This window comes from Montipora foliosa, chromosome 2, assembly GCF_036669935.1.
Source record: "Montipora foliosa isolate CH-2021 chromosome 2, ASM3666993v2, whole genome shotgun sequence".
Classification (NCBI taxonomy): domain Eukaryota; kingdom Metazoa; phylum Cnidaria; class Anthozoa; order Scleractinia; family Acroporidae; genus Montipora; species Montipora foliosa.
Genome location: NC_090870.1, coordinates 21,835,927 through 21,858,426, shown reverse-complemented (window position 1 = coordinate 21,858,426; position 22,500 = coordinate 21,835,927). Strand labels below are relative to the sequence as shown.

General features: G+C 40.4%; 1 protein-coding gene across 1 annotated transcript in view; it reads left to right on the top strand.

The window, feature by feature from the left end:
• The window catches only part of LOC137992667 (ribonuclease P protein subunit p14-like), a 94,867-nt gene that overhangs the window by 72,184 nt on the left and 183 nt on the right, over positions 1-22,500 (top strand). Inside the window, exons 4-5 of the mRNA XM_068838142.1 lie at positions 8,501-8,579; positions 22,488-22,500. The exon at positions 22,488-22,500 is cut by the window's right edge and continues 183 nt beyond it. Of these exons, the coding sequence (XP_068694243.1) occupies positions 8,501-8,579; positions 22,488-22,500 (92 nt within the window). The remainder of the gene's footprint in view (positions 1-8,500; positions 8,580-22,487) is intronic.

The following is a 22,500-nucleotide window of genomic DNA, read 5'->3' as shown; positions in this document are numbered from 1 at the left end:
GTGGTCGTTGGTTCTTAGGTGTGTTGTCAAGTGATTTACATCAGGATGACAAATGGAAGGTCCAGCTTAAGGTCAGTGGTAAGCCTGTGATGTTTAAAATTGATACAGGTGCAGATATTACCGCCATTTCAAAGTCTACCTTTGATAGTTTACCAAATCAGCCCAAGTTACATGCATCGAAGATAGCCCTTTTCAGTCCAGGAAGCAAGTTGCAGTGCACTGGGCAGTTTACAACAACAGTGACACATTGCAACAAGAAGTACCAACTCAATGTTTTCGTAATCAGTGGAGAACATGCAAGTAACTTGCTGGGTCGAGAGGCAGCTTGTGAAATGGGTTTAGTTGCGAGATTAGAAGAGGTGGATGCTGAGTTGTTTGGAGATATACCGGTAGGCTTGTTCAAGTGTGAGCCAGTTAAGATCCAACTGGATGAGAATGCCCAACCCTACTGTATCAACACAGCAAGAAGAATAGCTTTTCCCTTAATGCCAAAAGTAGAAGAGGAACTCAAGCGGATGGAAGAAGCTGGTATCATCGAAAGAGTAACAGAGCCGACAGAATGGTGTGCACCTATGGTACCAGTACAGAAAAGTAATGGGAAGCTCGGGATCTGTGTCGATCTAAGAAGGCTGAACAGTGCAGTGAAGCGCTCAAGATTCGTGCTTCCTACCTTGGAAGATATCGCCCCCAAACTTGCTGGTGCCCAGTACTTTTCGAAACTTGACGCATCCAGTGGATTTTGGCAGATCCCTCTACATCCAGATAGTGCCAAGTTGACCACGTTTATGACTCCGTTTGGTAGGTTCTGTTTTAAAAGACTTCCATTTGGAATCACGTCTGCCCCAGAAATTTTCCAGTCTCTAATGAGTAATCTGTTAAAGAACAGAGAAGGTTGTGAAGCGATTATGGATGACATTATTGTGTATGGAAAGTCTGCCAAAGAACATGATGAGAACTTACAGAACACGTTTCAAGTCATTAAGGAGTCAGGACTGAAACTGAACAAAGAGAAGTGCGAGATCAAGAAAAACAAGCTAACATACTTTGGACATGTTCTCAGTGCCGAGGGTGTAAGTCCAGACCCAGAGAAGGTGAAGGCGATTACGGAGCTCGAAGCGCCAACCAATGTTTCAGAACTACGCAGACTGATTGGCATGATTAACTACCTTGGGAGGTTTATTCCCAACCTTGCTTCAGTAATGCGTCCAATGAGCGAACTACTACTAAAGTCAGATACCACTTGGACTTGGGGACCTCTCCAGCAAACTGCATTTACCAAAGTCAAAGAAATCATTTCAAGTGATACAGTGTTAGCATTCTATGATCCTAAGATACCCACTGTTGTTTGTGCAGATGCTAGTAGTTATGGGATTGGTGGGGTTCTGATGCAAGGTCCCAGTGACCAACTCCGCCCAGTTGGTTTTTGTAGTAGAACACTCACAGAGACTGAAGTCAGATATGCTCAAATTGAGAAGAGTGCCTGGCAGCAGTGTGGACATGTGAGAGACTATCACGTTATTTAGTGGGGCTTCCAAGTTTCCAGCTCTTGACAGATCACAAACCCCTGGTACCACTGATCAACCAGAGAGTTGGATCCTTTGGTGAAAACGTGCCCGCTCGTGAATTATGTTCCGTTTCGGCACGAAATGTTCATGAAATTTCGCCAGAATCACGTCGAATTTTGCATCATCTCCTTCAGCCAAAGTAAAGGACTTACATGTATACACATGTTCTGCTTCTCTTCCCATTGTGTAAGTGAGAGCACTGACTTGCACGGCGCCTTCCTCTTTGTGAAGTCTCGTCGCGGGTCTAAATCGCAGGAAATTCTGCTTCCAATCTGGCCAGTCGAGCGGTTTGGAAGAGTCAAATTTCTCTGGAGGGCTTAATTTCAGCATTTTACTTGTCCCACCACTGCCACCATGTCTTGAAATCTCAACAGAATTTATTTATAACAACAAACAAACTTGATGTACAACGTCAACCATTTGGCAAGAGCACATGGTGAGCCTAAATCCTTAATGCGCATGTCGCTAGCGTTACTAAGCAACCAGGAAATATCGACACACTATTGTATACACCACATTCATGGTCTCAATTATCATCCATTGAAAGATGAACAAGTCCGATGGGCCCAGGAACTCCAACAAGACGTCCAGACCTTGTACGGTGATTACAAGACCACAGACCTTCAAAGAGGGTATTGTTGAGCGAATGTACTGGTTGACCTTATTTAAGTTCCCTGCATCGATTTAGAACCATTGTTGGGTTGACCCTAAACTCTATCACAAACTTCACAGCTTTGATTCCTTACCACCTTTGTTCTATCATCTGCCTAAAATGATGAAGAGGGCGTTCCTCTGAGACCCGTCTCAAGCGCCATTGGAGCTCGTACTTATGAACTGTCTAAATATCTCACCAGCTTCTTAACACCTCTTCAGAATAACAAATACACTGTCAAGAACATTGTTTCCTTTGTTAAAAAGATCCTCTCCTGCACAGTAGAACCAGACGAGATCCTTGTATCCTTTGACATTCTATTGCTGTTTACCTGCATCCCACCCCCCTTAGCAATTCATGTTGTTAAAGTGGTACTACGAACAAAAAAAACAATTCTTTTTTTTTCTTTGGATTTCAAAACTATGTTAACTAAACACTAAATGAGCCAAGTTTTAAGTTCTGATTTTAAAAAGACTGTTTATTTTAACTTTCTTATTTAATTGGTCTGCCATTACTAACTTTAAAATCTTGAGAGAGTTTGGTCGAGGAGAAAATGACATCAAAGGCTCACTAGTTGAAGAATGCAATGCATTTGTGCGCAGCTGAATTAATATGCAGCGCGGGAGTTTCGGGCTTTCAGACTATTAAACCCGTGGTTTGCATATATGATAAGTTGCATTTACACCGCGCACTGGTGGCGCAGTTGGTTGAGCATTGGGCTGTCATGCGGGAGGTCGTGAGTTCGACTCCGGTCGGACCAACACTCAGTGTCTTAAAATAACTGAGGGAAATGTGCTGCCTTTGTAATTACATCTGCAAATGGTTAGACTTTCAAAGTCTTCTCAGATAAGGACTGTAAACCGCAGGTCCTGTCTTATAACCCTTGTTGGAAATTAATAATAATATTTCTTATGTATAGCGCCTATCCAGACGTGATCTAAGCGCTTTACTAGTCATGAAAAATTAAAATTAAAAATTAATCCATAAACGAAAAAGTTATACAAAAATTTCCTTGAATAAATAAGTTTTAAGTCGTGTTTTGAAAGTCTGGAGATTATCACAGTTTTTTATGTGTTCTGGTAGATCGTTCCAAAGTTGTGGCGAGGCGACAGCGAAAGCTCTAGATCCATAAGACTTCAAATTATAGCTGGTAGGGTTAAGACGGAGCGATGTAGATGAGCGGAGGGTTCTTGAAGGACGGTAGAGACTTATCAGTTCTTGTATGTACAAGGGAGACAAATCATGCAAAGCCTTGAAAGTGAGAATTAAAATGTTAAACTTAATGCGTTCATTAATGGGTTACCAGTGTAGATGTTTCAAGATGGGAGTAATATGGTTGAATTTTGAGGAAAATGTTATTAAGCACGCGGCTGCGTTTTGTACATACTGTATTTTTTTAACAGCATATTTTGGAAGATTGTACAGAAGGGAGTTGCAGTGGTCAAGTTTGGATGAGATAAAGGCATGCACAAGTGTTTTGGCAGTTTCCGTTGATATAAATTCTCTGATACGTGATAGATTATGAAGGTGATAGAATGCAGATTTACATACAGTATTAATATGAGGCAGCATGAGGCAGTACTGTCAAAAGTGAGACCAATATTCCTGGCAGTTTGAGAAGGCTGGACGGTGTCTTGACCAAAGCAGATTGACGGCAAGCAGTGCTGTAGTCTAAATTGTTAGTGAATAAAGAGGAACTCGGTTTTCTCTTTATTCAATTTTAGTTTGTTGAGACTCATCCATTTGTCCAAATCAGTCAGGCATAGCTCGATACGCTCAACAGCTTCAGTCAGTTCCAGGTCATTATTTGTTGAAAAGGAAATGTAAAGTTGTGTATCGTCAGCATAGAGGTGAAATTGCAAGTTGTCAGATAATGGTGCAGTATACAATGAATAGAGGATAGGTCCAAGTACAGAGCCTTGGGGTACTCCACAACTGAGGTTATGAGGTTGTGATTGATTCCCATTAATCAGAACAGATTGAGTGCGACCAGTAAGGTAAGATTGAAACCAGTTGAGAGCAGTTCCGCTGATTCCAAATTTGGAGTTTAATATATTAAGCAGGATTCCGTTGGCGACGGTGTCGAAGGCAGCAGACAGATCAAGAAGAAGAAGTATAACACGCTGACAATTATCAATAGCACGCATGACATCATTATGCACACGTACAAGAGCAGATTCACAGCTATGGAAAGGCTTGTAGGCCGACTGTAGTGGCTCGTGAAGGTGGTTACTTAGCAAGTACTCATGTAAGCGCACAGCCATGACTTTTTCAATGATTTTTGAGACTACTGTAAGGTTTGAGATCGGTCTGTAATTTTTAAAGATTTCGTGATCTAAAGAGGGTTTCTTGAGTAGTGGTGTAAGGATAGCAGTTTTAAGAGGAGGCAGATAACCAGATTCCAGAGATAAGTTAACGATCTTACAAAGTGTCGGTAGAAAATTTCAAAGTATTCAAGACAATTCGTCAGTAGATGTAGGTGAAAAATTATTAAGTTGGCATTTTAGTGAAGGATGTCAATAATTTTAGCATGTTGGAAGAAATTTCGCAACATTGCGAAATAGAGCTTTGCTATCGACACCGGCTTCATTGATAAGATCAGAGTAATAATTCATTTTCGAGGTGTAGATGGAATTTTTTACGACAGCGCACTGATTAATACAGGCTTGATGATCAGTTGCAGTATGAGAATGGCGCCAACTGCGTTCAAGACGACGACAGATTCTCTTCTGTTCTCTGATGTAGTTATTATACCAAGGAGCCCTGGGTTCAGATTGTAATTATCTTCATACGCAAGGGTGCATTTTTATCCAAGATAGGTCACTATTATACTGGTCACACAATTCAGTTAGGTCTGATGAAGGTGAGTTAGACAAAGTAGACGAGGTTATATCTTGTACAAAACTTTGCAAGTTTATATTGTGTAGGCTCCGTGTAGTAGAGACCATTTTAGGGTTTTGATGATTGCCGATGGGCAGGTTGCAATGCACAGCAAAGGGATCTGAGATAACTGGATTGTTAACGGATGGGTTTAGGGCAGTCAGTTCATCAGTTCTAACGATGATAAGATCTAGGATGTTATTGTTTTTGTGACTTGGTGAGACGGTGTTTAGGACATGCAGATTAAAGCAATTTAGCAGATCCAAAAATTGGCAAGATGTGTTGTCGAAAGGATTGTTGATGTGAAAATTTAAGTCAGCGGTTACAAGTAGTTTACCAGGCAGTGAAACTAAGCGTTCCATCATAGTAGAAAATTCGTCAACAAATAGAGCCGTTGTCGAGCCATTCTGAGTTGAACCAGGAGGTCGACAAACAACAATAATACGTAGCACACATGAGGTAGTATTAAGTAGGGATTCCATAAATTCAAACGATTTGAAGACAGGATTCTTGAGTCGTTCCATTTTTAGATCCATCCGGTGGAAAAGCAACACCGCCACCATTTCCACTGGATCGAGGAGTGTGAGCAAAACAGTAGCCAGTGGGAGTTATATCCCTTGTAATATAATCAGAGTCATCGTCAGGTTTAAGCCAAGTTTCTGTGAGAGCTAAAATATCGATTTTTTTGTTGACGACATAATCTTTGATTATAAGTAAATGGCGGACTGTGAAATCCAAAACTTATGCATCAATCAATTCCAGCAGTGCCCCCCCCCCAGGCAACTGCGGGGCATTTGCTGAAGTTGTCAGTCCTGGGGGTGGGGCACTCACAATTTTATCGCGGCCAGGGGTCTGGGCATTAGCCTACCCCCCTGGGCGACCCCTGGGCATTTGACACACATGTTTACTAACTAACATGGAAGAGTTTATCGGAAAAGACGAGGCCTTCGTTAAAGACTGGCTTGTCCGCCAGGGACTTGAAAAACTTGTGGATGTTTTTAAAGGTATGTTTTCTCAATTTTAGGTATTTCTTCATTTATACTTGTAAGCATATGAATATATAAAAGCAACAAGGTGAACTCATATCACAAAACAATCACTGACGTGAAGACTGCGTAAAGACGACTACTTCGCATTTCACATTCAAAACTAGCCTAGCAATTTTTAAATTAATGAAAGCGGAGTTATATGAAACACGGAAGGGTTGCGAATTCAAATGATGCGATCTTCAAGACAGATCTTGCAAGGGTAAAATGCGATGAAAGATCATTTAAGATGTCTTGATTCTTGAGAGACAAAGTAGCCTGCGAATACAGGCGCCTATCGGAAGGCGACGATCCCAGGGGCGGGTCATTTGCCCTCTTTCTTCGTCCCCACCCCGGGGAATTTGCCCATTTAAAAAAAAAAATGCTATTGCCTGGGGGTTAGCCCAGGGGGGGGGGGGGGTGGGGGGATGGGCACTGCTGAAATTGACTGATGCATTACACTCAAAATGAACAGTCTTCGGATAAAACTCAAAGCTCAAAATTTTGCCAGTTAAGTGTTAAGCGAACACGAAGTAACATACATGTATCTAGAGATAACATCATTAAAGTCCTACACTTTAAAAGTTTTTTGCTTTTTTATGGGATCCATTTTGGCCAATTTTGTCCTGGAATATGTTGAGGGACAGGCTCTTTCAACATTTCCCCACCCACCTAAATGGTGGTTCGGATACATTGATGATAGCCGTGCATTCTTAAGGGTTTACATAGATAAATTTCACTCTCACTTCAATTCGTTCAATTCTCACATCAAATTCACCATTGAGATGGAAACAGATGGGCCAATGCCTATCTTGACACCAAAACAACAAGACAGCAGGATGGCTCGATCGCCCTCTCTATTTACAGGAAAGCTATCCATACTGATCGCTACCTGGACTTTAATCACATCGTCACTCTAAACACAAACACCCCATGGTCCGCACTTTTATGGGTCGTGCAACAAAAACATTCCATCTACTGAGGAAGAAATATTGTTGGAAACCAAATACATTATGCAAGTTCTATCCACTGAGGAAGAAATATTGTTGGAAATGAAATGCATTATGCAAGTTCTATCCACTAACAACTACCCAACCAATGTCATTTCCGTGGCTCACCAGCCCATAACAGAGAGGGATTAAGCACAAACCATGATCATACCAACCAACAAGGACTAGTTCTTCTACCTTACATTAAAGGGTCCTCAGAAAAAAAAAATATGAAAGTTCTTTAAAACTTTAACATCAATTAAGGTCGCACACAAACCCATTTGCACCATCACCCATATTCTAAAGAAACCTAAAGACTATTAGATGTGTTGTTTGTGGGGTTAAATGTAAGGTGTTCCCCAGTGTTTACATTGACCAGACCATGCATGCCCTGAAAACATGTGTCAAAGAACATGCCAAAGCCATAGTGGCATTGAACAAAAACTCATCATTGGACCAGCATCATATTATTGACCAACACGAAATCGACTTGGAATGCGTTGACATTATTTATCGCTAAATGAAGGCTTGTTCTTGAAGTGTGGCATTCTGTCTGTGATGCAGACTCAAAGGAACATGTATCGTTCTTAAATGTTTATAAGAATCTTAAGAATTGTTAAAATCTTGGAATGCTATTTTAACAGTACGGTCTTAATTTCATAGCATTTCACTGCTAAAACTTTCAGTAACCCATTCATTGTTCATGAACATATTTTAATATGTACTTTGACGTTTATACCACACTAGGGCGGAGTTACATTTCCATTTTTTTTTACTGAAGAATGGCTTTTTAAAGCAATTGTCAACCCACTTAAAAGTGGGTTTTAACAGTGCCTGGCTATACAACCCAAACATATTTAATGGTAACGGATGCAATTCCCCTCATAAGATAGCACAAGAGTAATTTCTGAAGCGTATAAAGCACAAGCTCAAGTTTCCTAAAATTAATCGGGAAAATGGAATCAACTCAAATCAAAGTAAAGCACATCAAATTAATTGTTGGTTGATGAAAGGGAAAAACTGAAGCTCTCAGAGAAAAACGTAACAAACCTGGGCCACAATGGTAGAAGGCAAGTGGTCTCACCATTTCTCCAACCCCTCTTTCCTCTCTGAAGGATGGTCTATTTCTGCTGCCGTTCCAGTACAAGTGTGACACTTATTACAGCTTTCAAGTGCTTTTGAAGATTCTTCGAAATCATACCGCTTATAGCCTTAAGCACAACAAAGGTCTTTCCACAGCATTGAATCTCTCCACTTTTTTTTACTTTCATGAGCCACTGCTGATTCATTATTGCCAATAATAAAGCCCTTGTATATTTCCGTTTTTTGGATGACCTCAATGGGACAGACATATCCAAAGGGTCTACCTATGTTTTGTTATCTCTTTAGATGCCTGGTGAAGCTTTGGAGTGCTCTGACACTGTTAAGTTGTTATCAGGAGAGATGGTGTGTGATAACAGTCCAACAGGTAACAGTATTAACAAAACCAACATACAGTGTAAGTTGAGCCGATTTCAGGAGAACGAAGGTTCTCTCCTCCCTAGGAATCATCTTTCCTAATCTCTATATGAGGACAAAATTGTTAAAGCATAAAATGCTTAAAAATGAACGCCAATTTGATCCGTGATTCATCGTTTCCTGACGTTGCTGCTCATAAAATAGCTTCAACAAAGTAGTATAAAAGACCACTACAAAATGCTTCTCACGTGGGCTTACACTAATTTGTGAAACGAAACGAAACGAAACACAAACAAAAACGGTAATCGTTTCACTAAATGGTAGTTTTGGTCACATTACTATTTTCTGAAACAAACTGTTTTTGGCCTGTTTGAGGTGATTTATATGCTTGCAAAAGCCTCATTTCACAGGATAGTGATGTGCCCAAAATTACCAGTTTGCAAAACTATTTTGGTTTGTTTCACAAGTCTGTGTAAGCCTCTCAAATGCATGCAGTTTGGTCTGACTGACAGTCAGTGCAGACTTAAGCCGTTTTCACACTCAACGTTAATTATGATCCACGGAAGTATAATTCAGGCTATCATACTCCATTCAATTTTATTCAATTATGGTTCTGTTCACATCTGTGAAAATTCAAATACAATAAGGTAACATCGCAGTGTGAGACAAAATGGCTCCGTATTGCGTGGCTGCCACGATCATCATTACCATGCTTGAGGTGAGGAGAGAACCAAGGATATCTTCTGAGAACAGAAGATGACAATCCAAATCTTCGCTCCATAAAGCAATTAGAAGTTTTGTCTGCTCATACCACCACGTGTTCGCCATTCTGTTCAATTATGCACTGTAATTACTTCAAACAACCCCCTTGAGGTTGTTTGAAGTAATTATAATCCAGTTATAATCAGGGACTGTAATTAGTTAATGTGAACCCATTTCATATTTAATTCAATTATAATTCGATCACAATCGACACCTAATGTGAACACGGCTTTAGGCACCTGTTTTCATGTCACAAGATGCAGCTGCTCCACAGGATATATCAACCTGGGTCCAGTTGTTCAAAAGCCAATTAAACGCTGATCCCAGATTAAAAATAAACCAACACGTTTATTTCTCTACTCCCAAATGCTGTTCAACGCTGATAATCTGCAAAACTTTACATTAGAAGAAGCCAACCGTGAGAGACAAAAATAAGCAAAATAAATTTTCACCAAAACTTAAGCATGAAACAAAAGTGTCCGCTAATCCTGGGTTAACTGAATTGGCTTTGAAACAACCAGGCCCTGGATAACAAACCTCTCGGTCTCTAGGTCAACCTCGACCTCCTTGAACACCACAGAAAATGAAGTTATAACATCAGGAAAAAGATAGTAACAATCTGATTTTATTCCCCACTATGTTGGAAGACATGAAACCATGTAGGGAACTTCTGTCACCAAAAATTTACATAAATGAAAACTATTATGTTATTTATCCCGTCCCAAGTTTTTTTCATGTTAGTCAGGTTAGAATTAAAAAAACGTGAAGTAATTTTGTTGTTTACTTATGTGTGTTGAGCTTCAGATTTTGTTCCTGTAGACTTAATAGCGGAGGTCCGCGCGCTGAGCACCATAATTAAGAAAATATGGTAACCCATCAATGCGTGAAATTTTGGTTTTATAGCCATGACCTCATCGATCGTCGTACGTATGTACGTCCACCCGTCCATGTATGCCAGTGTGACCAGTATCATACTAGTTTATAGCATACATCTTTGATATCGGACACCCATGTTTTGATCAATTGACACCTGTCAAAAAAAGGTATACGCTGACCAGTATCATGTGACCATATCGCGGGCTCAAGCTTTGACCTCACCGAGACCAGGTTTCTTTATCTTCACCGCTGACCAAGTACTGGTTTTCTATTGGATTGCAGGCTGAACTCAGGTTAACTCACCTAAACATAAACAAGGCTTAATTTTTTGCACTCTTTCTGTCGCTCGATGCGGTGACACGGCCATACTACATCACCTATAGTTTTTACAGAGTCAACGCTTTTCGTGTTCAGGTGGAAAACGCTTTCTTTCTGCATTTTTTAATCTTTAATCTTTATCCCTTTCACCCCCGTGGGGTTCCCCATTGACGAGTAAAATCGTCTGGCGTTAGACAGAGTAAAATCTATAAGTGGCACTCTTGGGAGTTAAAGGGTTAATGGGGACATAGTTTTTGAGTGAATATAGCTGTTGTTAATCACAGTTCGTAACCATACATAACTGATACAAATGGACTGATACTAACAAATACAATTGAACAAAAGTACAAAAATGGTTAACGGGACGGTGGTTGGGGGAAACCAAATTCCCATGCTGACACCCTCCAATCCAGTTTGACATATCATGATAGCTGTGGTCCACACTGGTGGCTATGCAGTTATTCAAGTCAAGCATCGGAGGTATATAAACTTAAAGCTGTTTTTTTTTTAAAGTTGACCGCTGACCAGGTACTGGTTTTCAATTGGATTGAAGGCTCATTTTCAGCTTAACTCACCTAAACATAAACAAATTTTCATTTTTCGTGCGCTTTATTGTCGCTCGAACACTATCGTTAAGTTGATAAAAACACACCAACAAACATTTCAAACGTTTTACTGAATTAACAGAGAACGCTTATCACTATGTGATATTTGCGAGAGATCTCTTTAAACAAACCTTAATCCGAAAAAAGTTGTTTTGAAAACGCACCCTATGTACAACAAAGATGATACATGTATCGGTCAAGCAATACGATGCATGCACTGTTTCAATGTTTTTAGAACGAAAATAATTCACACACCCGCAAATGAGAAAAAATTTAATTCACTTGCATTTGCTGCATCATTATTGTTCTATTATGCATGCACTGTTTCAATGCTTTTAGAGCAAAAATAAATAACACACGCATAAAAGAGAGATGAAAAATAAAATGTGATTCACTTGAGTTCACTGCATCATTATTGTTCAGTAAGGTTCCCACTTTTTATTACTCCTTAATCGGGCAACCATAGGTGTTCTTTCCCTGTAGGACCTTTTAATAACCCGCTTCTCTGTGGAATCTGGGGGCGTTTCAAAGTTCCAGGGATCTGTTTCCTGTTCGATAGGAGAAGGTGGTGTTTCTATCCTGACGAGAATTTTGGATAGACCAATGGGTGTAGCTGGAAGTTTCCCATGTGCTGTTTTTTGGGTTGTACCTCGGATATCGTAGGAGAATGGTTTGGAGTGGGCTCATCTGGAGTTGTTGTCGCTGTCCCTGCAGGTTTCACACTCGTTTTTCTCTTCATTTGTTTTGACAAACCACTTTTTGATCCGCGGGCAAAGTAGAATCCATGATGTTTCATGTCTTTATCCAAGCGCGTCAAGGTTGTGAGTTGCGGAGGTGAGGTTAAGCGATGTTCTGTCTCAAGGTTTTGCAATAAATGCTCTGGAACCAACATCATCTTTTGTATGTGTTTTTATTTTAACACTTTACCCAATAAACCCAAAGCGGCCGGTGCAATCAAAGAGGCGAGAGCTGACAGGAATCCTCCTTGTTGATTGAGAACTTCTTTTTTCTTCTTCATACTAGGTGTCTTGCGAGTCAAATACAGGAGTTTTGACTTGTGTGGTTTCAAGTGTTTGAATGATGAACTTGGAACCATACTGCACCCTTTAAGTAGATTAAGAGCGACTTCACTGATGGCTTCCATTTGTCTCTTACTAGCGTTAGATATCATCTCTTTCTGCTGTTTCCCTTTGCTTGTAAGACAAGTGCAGAGAAAGGGTAAATGTTGATTGACTTTGGAAGCCTTGAAGAGTTCTTGTTTTCTTCTCTCTCTGTAGCTTTTGAAATCTTTCAAGAACGCAAAGTCATGTCACCACCCATTTGATTGTTTACTGTCTCCTCGCGGTGCAACAATTGCAAAGCCATAGTGTTAAATGAAATCTACCGGAAATGGTTCATCAGTTTTATAGATTTTAAACAATGAATGTGACGCTGGGAAGATCCTTGTTCGCAATCGTTGAATGTCCGGGGTTCATGGACCATGAGGGACCAACGTACGGACTCGAATTCCCAGCGAGGTCAGCCCCCATAAATATATACTTATACTAAAACATACGTAAACAAAATCGAATAATTAACAACAGTTCATTCTATTAATTGAGCGACAATGAGGGCAGCCTGTTTTCCATGTTTGAATACTAGAAGTGTCAAAATTAGCGATAAATTTGTTAAAGAAGTAGTTAAATAGATGGTCTTTAAAGGTAGAGAGAGCTTTAGTTTCACAAATATCTAATGAAATATTGTTCCATAAAGGAACAATGCGATTGAAAAATTAGTCACGAAATAAGGAAGTACGGACACAATTAGGTTGTAAATTAGAGCTGTTGGCATTCCTAGTACGACCAGTGATTATATTGGTGTATTCATAAACATTAATATTGTAGTACTTATGCATACACTTATAGAAGAAGCAGATATCTCGAATTTCGTGCCAATAACATAATGGTAACAATTTTAGCATTTTTAAGCGGGACTTATAGTCGGGTCTTTCTGATACTTTATAACTACAGTTCAAAATGAAACGAGTTGCCCAACATTGAACACCCTTAAGAATACATAAATAATGGACAGTAGTTTGAGGGGCCCAGACCTCACTAGCATATCCTAAGTAGGAACACACAAAAGAAAGATATAGCGTTCTCTTGCTATTAGTCCCAATGTCAGCACAATTCCGACGGAGAAAACCCAACATCCGGTTGGCTTTGGCTACAACGCATTCAACGTGAGAGCTCCATGTAAGTTTGTCTGTGGCGATAACTGCGAGATCCTTTTGTGAGGAAATGACCGCAAGGGCATGTCCTCCGGCTTCATAAGGACTAATAGCAAGAGCCGGAATAGAGCTGTTTCGTTTTCTAGTTATTCTTGTAGCTACACATTTATCTAGATTGTAAGCTAAACCCCATATAAGGGATCAGTCATAAAACTTATTAACGTCATGCTGAAAATTAGTGCAATCACTAGAGTCATTAACTGATCTGTAACATTTTGCGTCATCAGCAAACAGAGCAATTGCTGTTTCATCACTGACAGACAGTCTTTGGTAGGTCGTTAATGAAGATGACAACAAGAATGGACCCATTAGACTACCCTGAGGGACACCAGATGACACATTGACCCAATTGGAGAAGGAACCTTCTATGTGCATCCTCTGATATCTAGAATGAAGGTAATCGGAGAACCAGCTGTACACTGGACCATCGATACCGTATAATGATAACTTGTGCAGGAGTAGGTTGTGCGTCACAGAATCAAATGCCTTACTAAAATCGAGGTAAAGAAAATCGGACTCTTGTCCAGCGTCGAGAGTTTTACCCAGATCGTGAAGTACTGTAAGTAATTGTGTAACACAGGGTTTCTTTGGAACAAAGCCATGCTGTTTTGGTGACAAGAGCTCAAGAAGATTGGTTATGAGCTTATCAAGTATGCAACGTTCACACAGTTTGCTGACGATCGAGAGAAGAGATATAGGCCTGTAGTTAGATATCACTGATTTATCTCCCCTTTTGAAGACCGGTACAACATTAGACCTTTTCCATTCCAGTGGCAGCTTACCTAACTGTAGTGATAAATTAAACAGAGCACGTAGAGGCTCTGATGCTAGCTCTGAGGCACACTCTTTTAGAATCCTTGGATGAATGAGATCAGGTCCAGGAGTCTTACTTGGATCTAGCTTCAGTAGAGCATTATGAACGTCTTCTTGATTCAGGATGATTTCACTGATATTATTGTGCGAGTATGGTGTGGTGTCGATATCTGTTGGAAGGACTGTACATGTGTTGATGACTGAGGCAAAATAGTAGTTGAAAGCTTCAGCCTTGGTATCAGGTGTGATGAATACTTTGTCGTCAATGGTGACTGAATCAGGAATGGAAGGACGATTGGTCAGTCGGTTAAAAAAGTTCCAAAATCGTTTGGGCTGTGAAGATGAGTTGTCAGATATGTCCTTCATGTAGGCGGTTCTCTTAGAGCGTATCATGTACTTGACGTCTCTACGCAATTTATGGTACTTTTGCCAAAGTTCTTTTTGCGAATGGCGTGGATTGCCTCGCCATCAATCCAAGGTGGAGAGAGGAATTTTTTCGGTTTCCGCTTAGGAATAAAGGCGTCAACATTGGCTGATAGTGCATTTTTCCAATAGGATTTCATCATCGCTTAAGTCATCAGCTAGAGGAGATTCGCGTAGCTTGGAGCGTAGACTATTGAAGTCGGCTTTTTCGAAGTTATTAGTAAGCTGCCTATTATAGGATAAGAATTTGTAACTTGTATGCAGATCGAACGTTAGTGCTTTGTGATCAGAAGATAAAGCAACACCATCAGAGTCAGATAGTTGTACATTAACCACTCCTTCGACAAAAGAATACAATAGCAAATCAAGTGTATTGTTCCCTCTGGTTGGCTGATCAATCAACTGGAAAATACTTATGTTGATTAGCTTCTCACAGAACGTAAACAACGTTGGGCTAGAATCGATAAAACCAGAGCCTTGAATCCATTTAATGTCAGGAAGGTTGAAATCGCTGACAATTGTAACTTTGTCATACACCCAGCTATCAATAAAATCGACAAATTGATGAATCCAAGTGTTGTTTGCATTAAGAGGGTGATAAAAGACTGATATGAGAGTTTTACCACAATTGTTATTGATGAACTCTATCGTGGCACATTCCAGATCATTTTCCATATCAAAGAATACGGGATGACAGCGCAGATTGCAGCGAGATGCGAGTAGCACTCCACCACCGCTAGTTGAATGATTGCCTTGTATATCAGCTCCATCACAAAGATTAATATCATAACTCCATGGCAGAATTTCTGAGTCCAAAACTTCACAATTAAACCAAGTTTCTGAGATGGCGATAATTTCAAAATTATTTGCATAAACAAGGTCTCGAAATTCACAAAGTTTAGCCCCAGATTTAATACTACGAGCATTTTGGTAGAAGAAACGTAGAATTGTAGAACTGTTGCTAGAATGAACTTTGTCAGGGCCAGGATTGACCAATACATCACCGCTTATAAGCAGATGAGCTTGATGAAATGAGGCAGTCGAGTTAGAATAGTAACTTAGTCGGGAACCGTAGAAACCTTTAGCTGTGTAATGATGGCATCGGTAGAATCGTGAAGAATCAGGTAATAAAGACTCACAACCAAGTACTTCTTAATCGGAGTTAATCCAGAAATTGGTAAAAGAAATTGTAGTTACCAAAAATTACCAAAAAGAAGTAAAGCTCAGAAAGGCAGGCTTGCCATAGTTCTTGGGTCGTATGCATAACGATGAACTAAGAGCCTTGTGACAAATTGTAGACCATGCGATGATTGCGATCAATTTGCAACTGATTCTGAAACTCTGCCTACACAATTAAATTCAGAACTGAGTTCGTCTGAGTTCCAAATTTTAGGTACAGGTTCATGTTACCCGTTCGGTATCAGATGATCGGGATGTCCACTTCCTGCCGGTGTCAAATCAAAACGGAACAAACCGTAACCATTTTCCCAATCCACTCTATCAATGTCAAGCCCGTGCCCACAATTCATGTCTCCATTTCCTGAAAACAGCGTGGTGTTGTAACCATCGATCTTTTTTCCACCCATCAGATCCAGCGCAGAATAAGGCATTTCTTCTCCATTCACAGTCAGCCGAATGTCTTGCAGGTCAAACAGCTCAAAGGTGAAAGGATTTCTTTCAAGGTTCCCATTGAAGGCCTTGTTTCGCACGAGCCCAAAAATGATGCAGTGAGGAATGAAACCGTGGAATAGATCTGTCTCAGTGTGATTTAAGACTCCTTGAGGGATGATCCTTGCCTGCGTAGGGGTTCTGGTTAAGGTATAGATGGCTGGTAGCGGTGCGCTCCCTTTGTGACCTTGCATGATCTGTACATGTTCTAGTTTCACACTGTCTGCAACATGCACTGCATGTATGCGAAGCGTGCTAAACATGATCTTTAGTTTGCAGTTGTTTGGAGACTCCCCAGCCATGAGAACAAAAGCGTCGTTGTTCAGATCCACTTTGACTTTGATCTCCAAAGGGGCACTCCAACCAACCCCACTTCTGTTGTGAGTAAATGTGGCTCTTCTATTCAGATCCTCACTACTTTCTGCTGTATTATCTTCATTCATGTGTCCAGCGGTGTCTTTGTAATACAGAGCTTTGGTTAAGTAGGATTTCTGTTCTGTAAAGATCAATAAGGTCTTGATGTAAGCATTGTATGTTTGAGTGTCTGACTGTTCTGTTACCAGCGTTTCATTGATCTTGATGGTAAACTGTTTGATGATGGAATGAAGGGCGTTGTTGACCAGAGTGTACTTCTTGCCATCCCCTGTGGGCGATCCATCTTGTTTGGTAATCTTTACCACCAATCGCAGCTCTGTCTTGTTAATGTCAATGTAGTTAGCCAACGGTTTGATGACAAACTTGATGGGATTAGTTCCCGTTTGAGCCGGTTCATAATCGACCCATTTGCCGCTAAAAAAAAAGTAAAGTGGTGCATTTATATAGCGCCCTTATCACTAACGTCTCAAGGGCGCTTTACAATAATCAGTTTACCCCCAGCGGACTGGAAGCATATACAGGCGCAAATTGCAGCCGCTTCTAAGCAGTCCATGCATGCTGGTACTCATTTTACCGACCTCGGAATGATGGAAAGCTGAGTGAACTTTAGCGTGAAAGAAGGTCGCCAAATATTCCAGTCTCGGCAGAACCGGGAATGGAACCAGGGACCTTAGGGTTGGAAGGCAGAGATCTTACCACTGCGCCAACCCCTCCGCTCTCAACAATCGACACATCTGTGACAGTTACACCAAACAACTGTAAACTTGAATTTGCACCAGGGTCTGAGAGAGGGTGTGCTGATGCCATCTTTAATCAAAAATAGTCTTGAACGTTAAATGATGTGTTCTCCTTTTCTTGGTCTGTCCTTCACTGCGTGGCTTTGACGTATCCGCATGCTTATATACTCTTTCCTTGACCTTGCTGTGTAATGTCATTAATTACCCCTGTGAGTTAATGTTTCCCAGCAGCTTTCACTTTTGTCTTGGCAGCTTTCTTTAAAGGTTGACCATTGATCACATCTTGGACAAGTTGCATTCCCGTTTCCAATCCAGTATTGAGCATTCGTTTTCCCACCTTTTTTGCTGTTGTTTTGAGAAACGGAGTTGCTGAACGGAACAAGGACCAAAACATTCCACCTAAGCCATTGCCCCCTTGACCATAAGGGTGTGTTCCTCCGTAGATGCTAATGTCTCCTCCTTTACCGTGCTGCATATAGGGTAAATGTCGTCCATATGGGTAATATTGGTGGTTCATCGGTAAGAACATGTTGTTATAGAATAGCGCGACGCCGAAATTGCAGGGCCACGCGTATGGCTCCAGAAGCAAATGGTATCAATTGACCTGTGTCTCCCATATATTGATCGCCACGGATGAAAACACAGTTCTATGGTAGGAGGGCACCTTGACCTCTTCTGTGATCATGTACCCCGGCTGACCATGAGGAACGAGCATCCGAAGTAAGTTGGCTTGAGCATCTCCCACTATTTGAGAGTTGATTAAATTGGAATACACGTAGATGGTTTGAAAAGCGTCTCTCGAGAGCAATCCCCACACCAATTCTTCTTTTCTGACAAGTGTTGTCATTGGCCTCGCAAGAAGGACGCTGTGATCATCATTCTGTTGGACAAGGCCTCCGATTTGGTACAGCTGAGGAATATTATACTGATGGTTTAAGTACCCCAAGGCGTGAGCTAATGTCTTGGGTATAATCACATACAAACCGGCTGGTAACTTCTACTCAAAGTAATCTTCAAGTTGTGCTTTCTCGTAAATATAAGACACTGTTCAATTTCCAGGGTTTAGGGTCTGTCTTACAAAGCAAAGTGTAGGACAATTGATTCTCACCTACGTTTTGCCAGGTGTAAGGGTAAATGATGCGTGTCATGGCCACCTCCCAGTCGCCACTTAGGTGTAATTGACTTGGTAACTGCATCTTAAAATCGCCCGCCTTGTTTTTGGGAGACTGAGTCAGATTTGCATCACTGGTCAGCACCATGTAAAAACTGTTGGTCATGTTGATCGACGGCGGAAATGTAACACGACGCTGACGATACCGTCTAAAAATGCTGGCGTTTGACCGTATCCACTCGTTAAATAGATTTCAGTGGTCTGAAATATCTTTGTCCGCAAAGGTAGGTACACAATATGTTCTCTTTCTTCAAGGAGAGTTTCTCGAAAATTGCCCAGGGGTATCATCTCATGTGGGAGAGGTAAGCCCTTGTCACCCACCTGCCACAGTTCCACAAGATTGGTTTGAACTTGAACCAGCCTCTGCTTACACGAGCAAAGCGACAGCCAAGGAGGAAAGATGTAAATACCAGGATATGTGATGGATGTGCCAGCTGGTAAGATGAACCAATCATGACCATATTTTCTTTCTAAGGTGAGTGCAGCATTCAAACAAACGCTGGGTGTTTTCGTTTATCCATCGCAACGCGCAAGCTGTGGACAGTTTGATCATAAGTCCTTCAGTTTGTGAGTTACATTCCATTCGTCGTCCACTGTGATTTCAATCTTAGATGGTGGGCCAGCGATGTTCAGACATTGTAACATTCCTTCTGTCACATCTAATGCTGTATGATACTTACCCTCGGGTAATACAAACGGTGTGGAGTCACCTTGACGTTCCAGCATGATGTTAGAATGTTTGCAGTCATTTGTGATGTCAAACATTGAGAGCCGATACACAATATGATGCAATCCTACTTCCCAATCTTCTTCATCTTTCAGATGGATTTGTTGAGGTAGCGCTACACGAAAGGAGGACTTAGAATTGTTTAGAAATAAATTACTGCTTGCATTACTGGGAATTGTCACGTAAAAGTCGCTATCTTGAATCATGTTTGTTGTAAAGCGACCAACTGGTTATGCGGAATCCAGCCGTCGTATTTCTTTGGCCAACCTTTCCAATGTACCAACACCTCCTTATTCGCTCCTTGTCCCCTGCGTTTTAATACGAAACAGGTGTTTTTGTGGTTTCTATCACATTCTGTAACTCAAATTCGTAAAAAGTGCCTTGAATCCAGTCACCGTCTGCTTCCTTTAGACGATACACGGGTGGGTCGCCTGGACGTCTCTGAGCAACAGTGAAGGTTTCCTCCGTCTAGGATGGTAAGTAACTTTTTTCAAAGATGCGTTTATGCTTACTGATCTTGACTTGATCTCCCACTTTGAATTTATACTTTGTTGGCCTTTTGAACAGATTCCTATACAAATTGTTCCAAACCTCTGGTGCATTATTCTCGTTGACATACGCCGGTTTCATTTTGACGCTACGGTGCACGCTTTGATTGTAATTCCTATTGACTAAATCATCCAGTTGATCCAAATAATGGTACAAGCTGCTGGTAGTGAACATACGCCACATCAGTTGCTTCAAAGTGCGGGTGAATCTTTCAACCACTTGGGCCTTGGTTTCGTTGTTTGTTGCAAAATGAAGTACAATGTCATTTTTGAGGAAGGTTTGAAACGTTTTGTTTTTAAATTCGGTTCCAGCATCTGTTTGCAACTTTGCAGGTTTATGACCTTCCTGGAAAATGCTTTCCAAGGCCACCACCAACGAGGCTCCTGTTTTCGATTTCAAGGGCATCACCCACGCGTATTTGGAAAGGACATCGATACAAGTCAGTAAATACTTGTATCCTTGATTCCACCTACTCAAATGTTGTAAATCAACCAAGTCCGCCTGCCATTGCGCCTTCTTCTTTTGCATTTTGTTCTTCATGATTGTCGGTGACATCTTCAATTCGATGTGAACTTCGCTACCGCAACACGCAACTAAACATTGCATTCTCTGACATATGTCACTTAAAGAAACTGTGGGCGATGAGCTTCCACACACCCAGCTTGCAGCACTACCCATGGTGTTAAACAAATGATTAGATCTTTCTCATTCGTAGACTTTTAATAACAATTTGCCAAACTTCTTTCGCCATCCGATCATAGCAAGATTTGTAAGCTGTGACGACCGCGATGAAGTGTGGAAAAATAGGTCAAAGATTAAAAATTCAGGTAACCACACGGACGCTTATATAACTGAGGACTTTGCTAAAGCTATTCAGGAAGAGCGCAAAATTTTGATCAAAGCAATGTTGAAAGCGAGGAATGAGCATGGAATACGTGATGCCAAAGTTGTTGGAAGATTTTTATTCATCCACAATGAAAAGTACAACCATCAAAATTTTCCAGATTTTTTTTAAGATAATCTTTTGTGATGTTTTCTCTTCTTCTTTCAATAGTAGAAAACCCCGTCAATTTGCATTTTTTTCTTAGTTTTTCAAAATGGCTGTTAATGAACCCTTTTTCATGAATAACAATCGAAGAGGTCAAGAGTCCACTCTACAATGGTTTTTATTGTATGTGTTAATGTTCTTTGTGTAATTTTCCGATCCATTACTTTTTTTTCAAATATGTTAGTTTTTCTTTTTTTCGTGCTATTTTTCTTTTCAATTTGGATCTATTGTTACTTTTGTCACACTCTAATCCCTCTGGCTTGCAACACACATTACTTTTGTAATCAACAATGAATCTCAGTATTTGCTCTCTTAATGTGAGAGGACTGGGTCCTAAAATAGAAGGCTTCCACACATTCCCCTCACATTACAGTCCCACAACTTGTAATTGAAAGAACCTAATTACTGTTTGTGTTGCAAAGGGCTTTGTCTTGTTTTGTTTTTTCTCTTTTTTTTTTTTTTTTTGTATTGTATGGTGTAAATTAATACCCTTTGGTTTGTTAAGTAGGTAGGGATCGTAAGTATTGTAAGTATTGTAGGTAGGGATTGGAATATTGTATTGTTAATAAATAAATAAATAAATGAAAAAAAAAACAATTTGCCAAACCATCCACCAGAAAGAAGGGTAATGTATCGAGTACGTGACACATAACACTTTGTGGAATGCATATTGTTCGGTAAATGTAGCGTTGCATTGGTCCATGTAGTAATAAAAACTCAACAAGCGACCGGGGTTCATTGGATGTAATTCTTTTAGAAGATCTAACCATTGCTCGCAAGGTGTGCTGTAAAAGAAGTGTCCTGCAAAACAACTCCGAGCGCAAACCCGAATCAAGACAAAGTACACTCTATTCATGTTATCTAGTCTACTGACAAACGGGCGCTGCACATATTATTTTATAGCACTATTTGTGAATTCAGTCACTCACTAACAACGTTAACACTTGGGCGTGTGTGATTTATTTGCGTCATGAAAACATTGAAACAGTGCATTCATAATATTGCTTGACCGGTACATGTATTGTCTTTGTTGTACATAGGATGCGTTTTTTCAAAAGAACTTTTATTTACTTATTTTTTTGGATTAAGGTTTGATTAAAGAAATCTATCTCTCGCAAATATAACATTGTGATAAGCGTTGTCTGTTAAGCAGCGAACTCAAGTGAATAACGTGTGATTTATTTTTGCTCAAAAAGTGTTGAAACAGGGCGTGCATAATAGAACAATAATGATGCAGCAAATGCAAGTGAATTACAAAGAGAACTACTCTCGCAAATATCAAAACGTTTGAAATGTTTGTCGGTGTGTTTTTATTGACTTAACAATAGCGTTATGTAAAGAAAATCGTTCGAGTTAGTCCGGTCTCTAATGTTTCATATTCTGTATGACTTCACAGAACTGCATTATCAGAGTCACAGTATTTGTTTAAGCGCAACGCAACGTGTTTGTTTTAAGGTTACGATAGTCAAATAGTCGAAGAACAATTGTATACATCAACTTGTCACTAGAGTATCTTTTAATAAAGCTTCTGAAATGTATATTGTTGTTTGCACATTGTATTCCTTTCCTTTCTATAGGTCTCTCCTCATC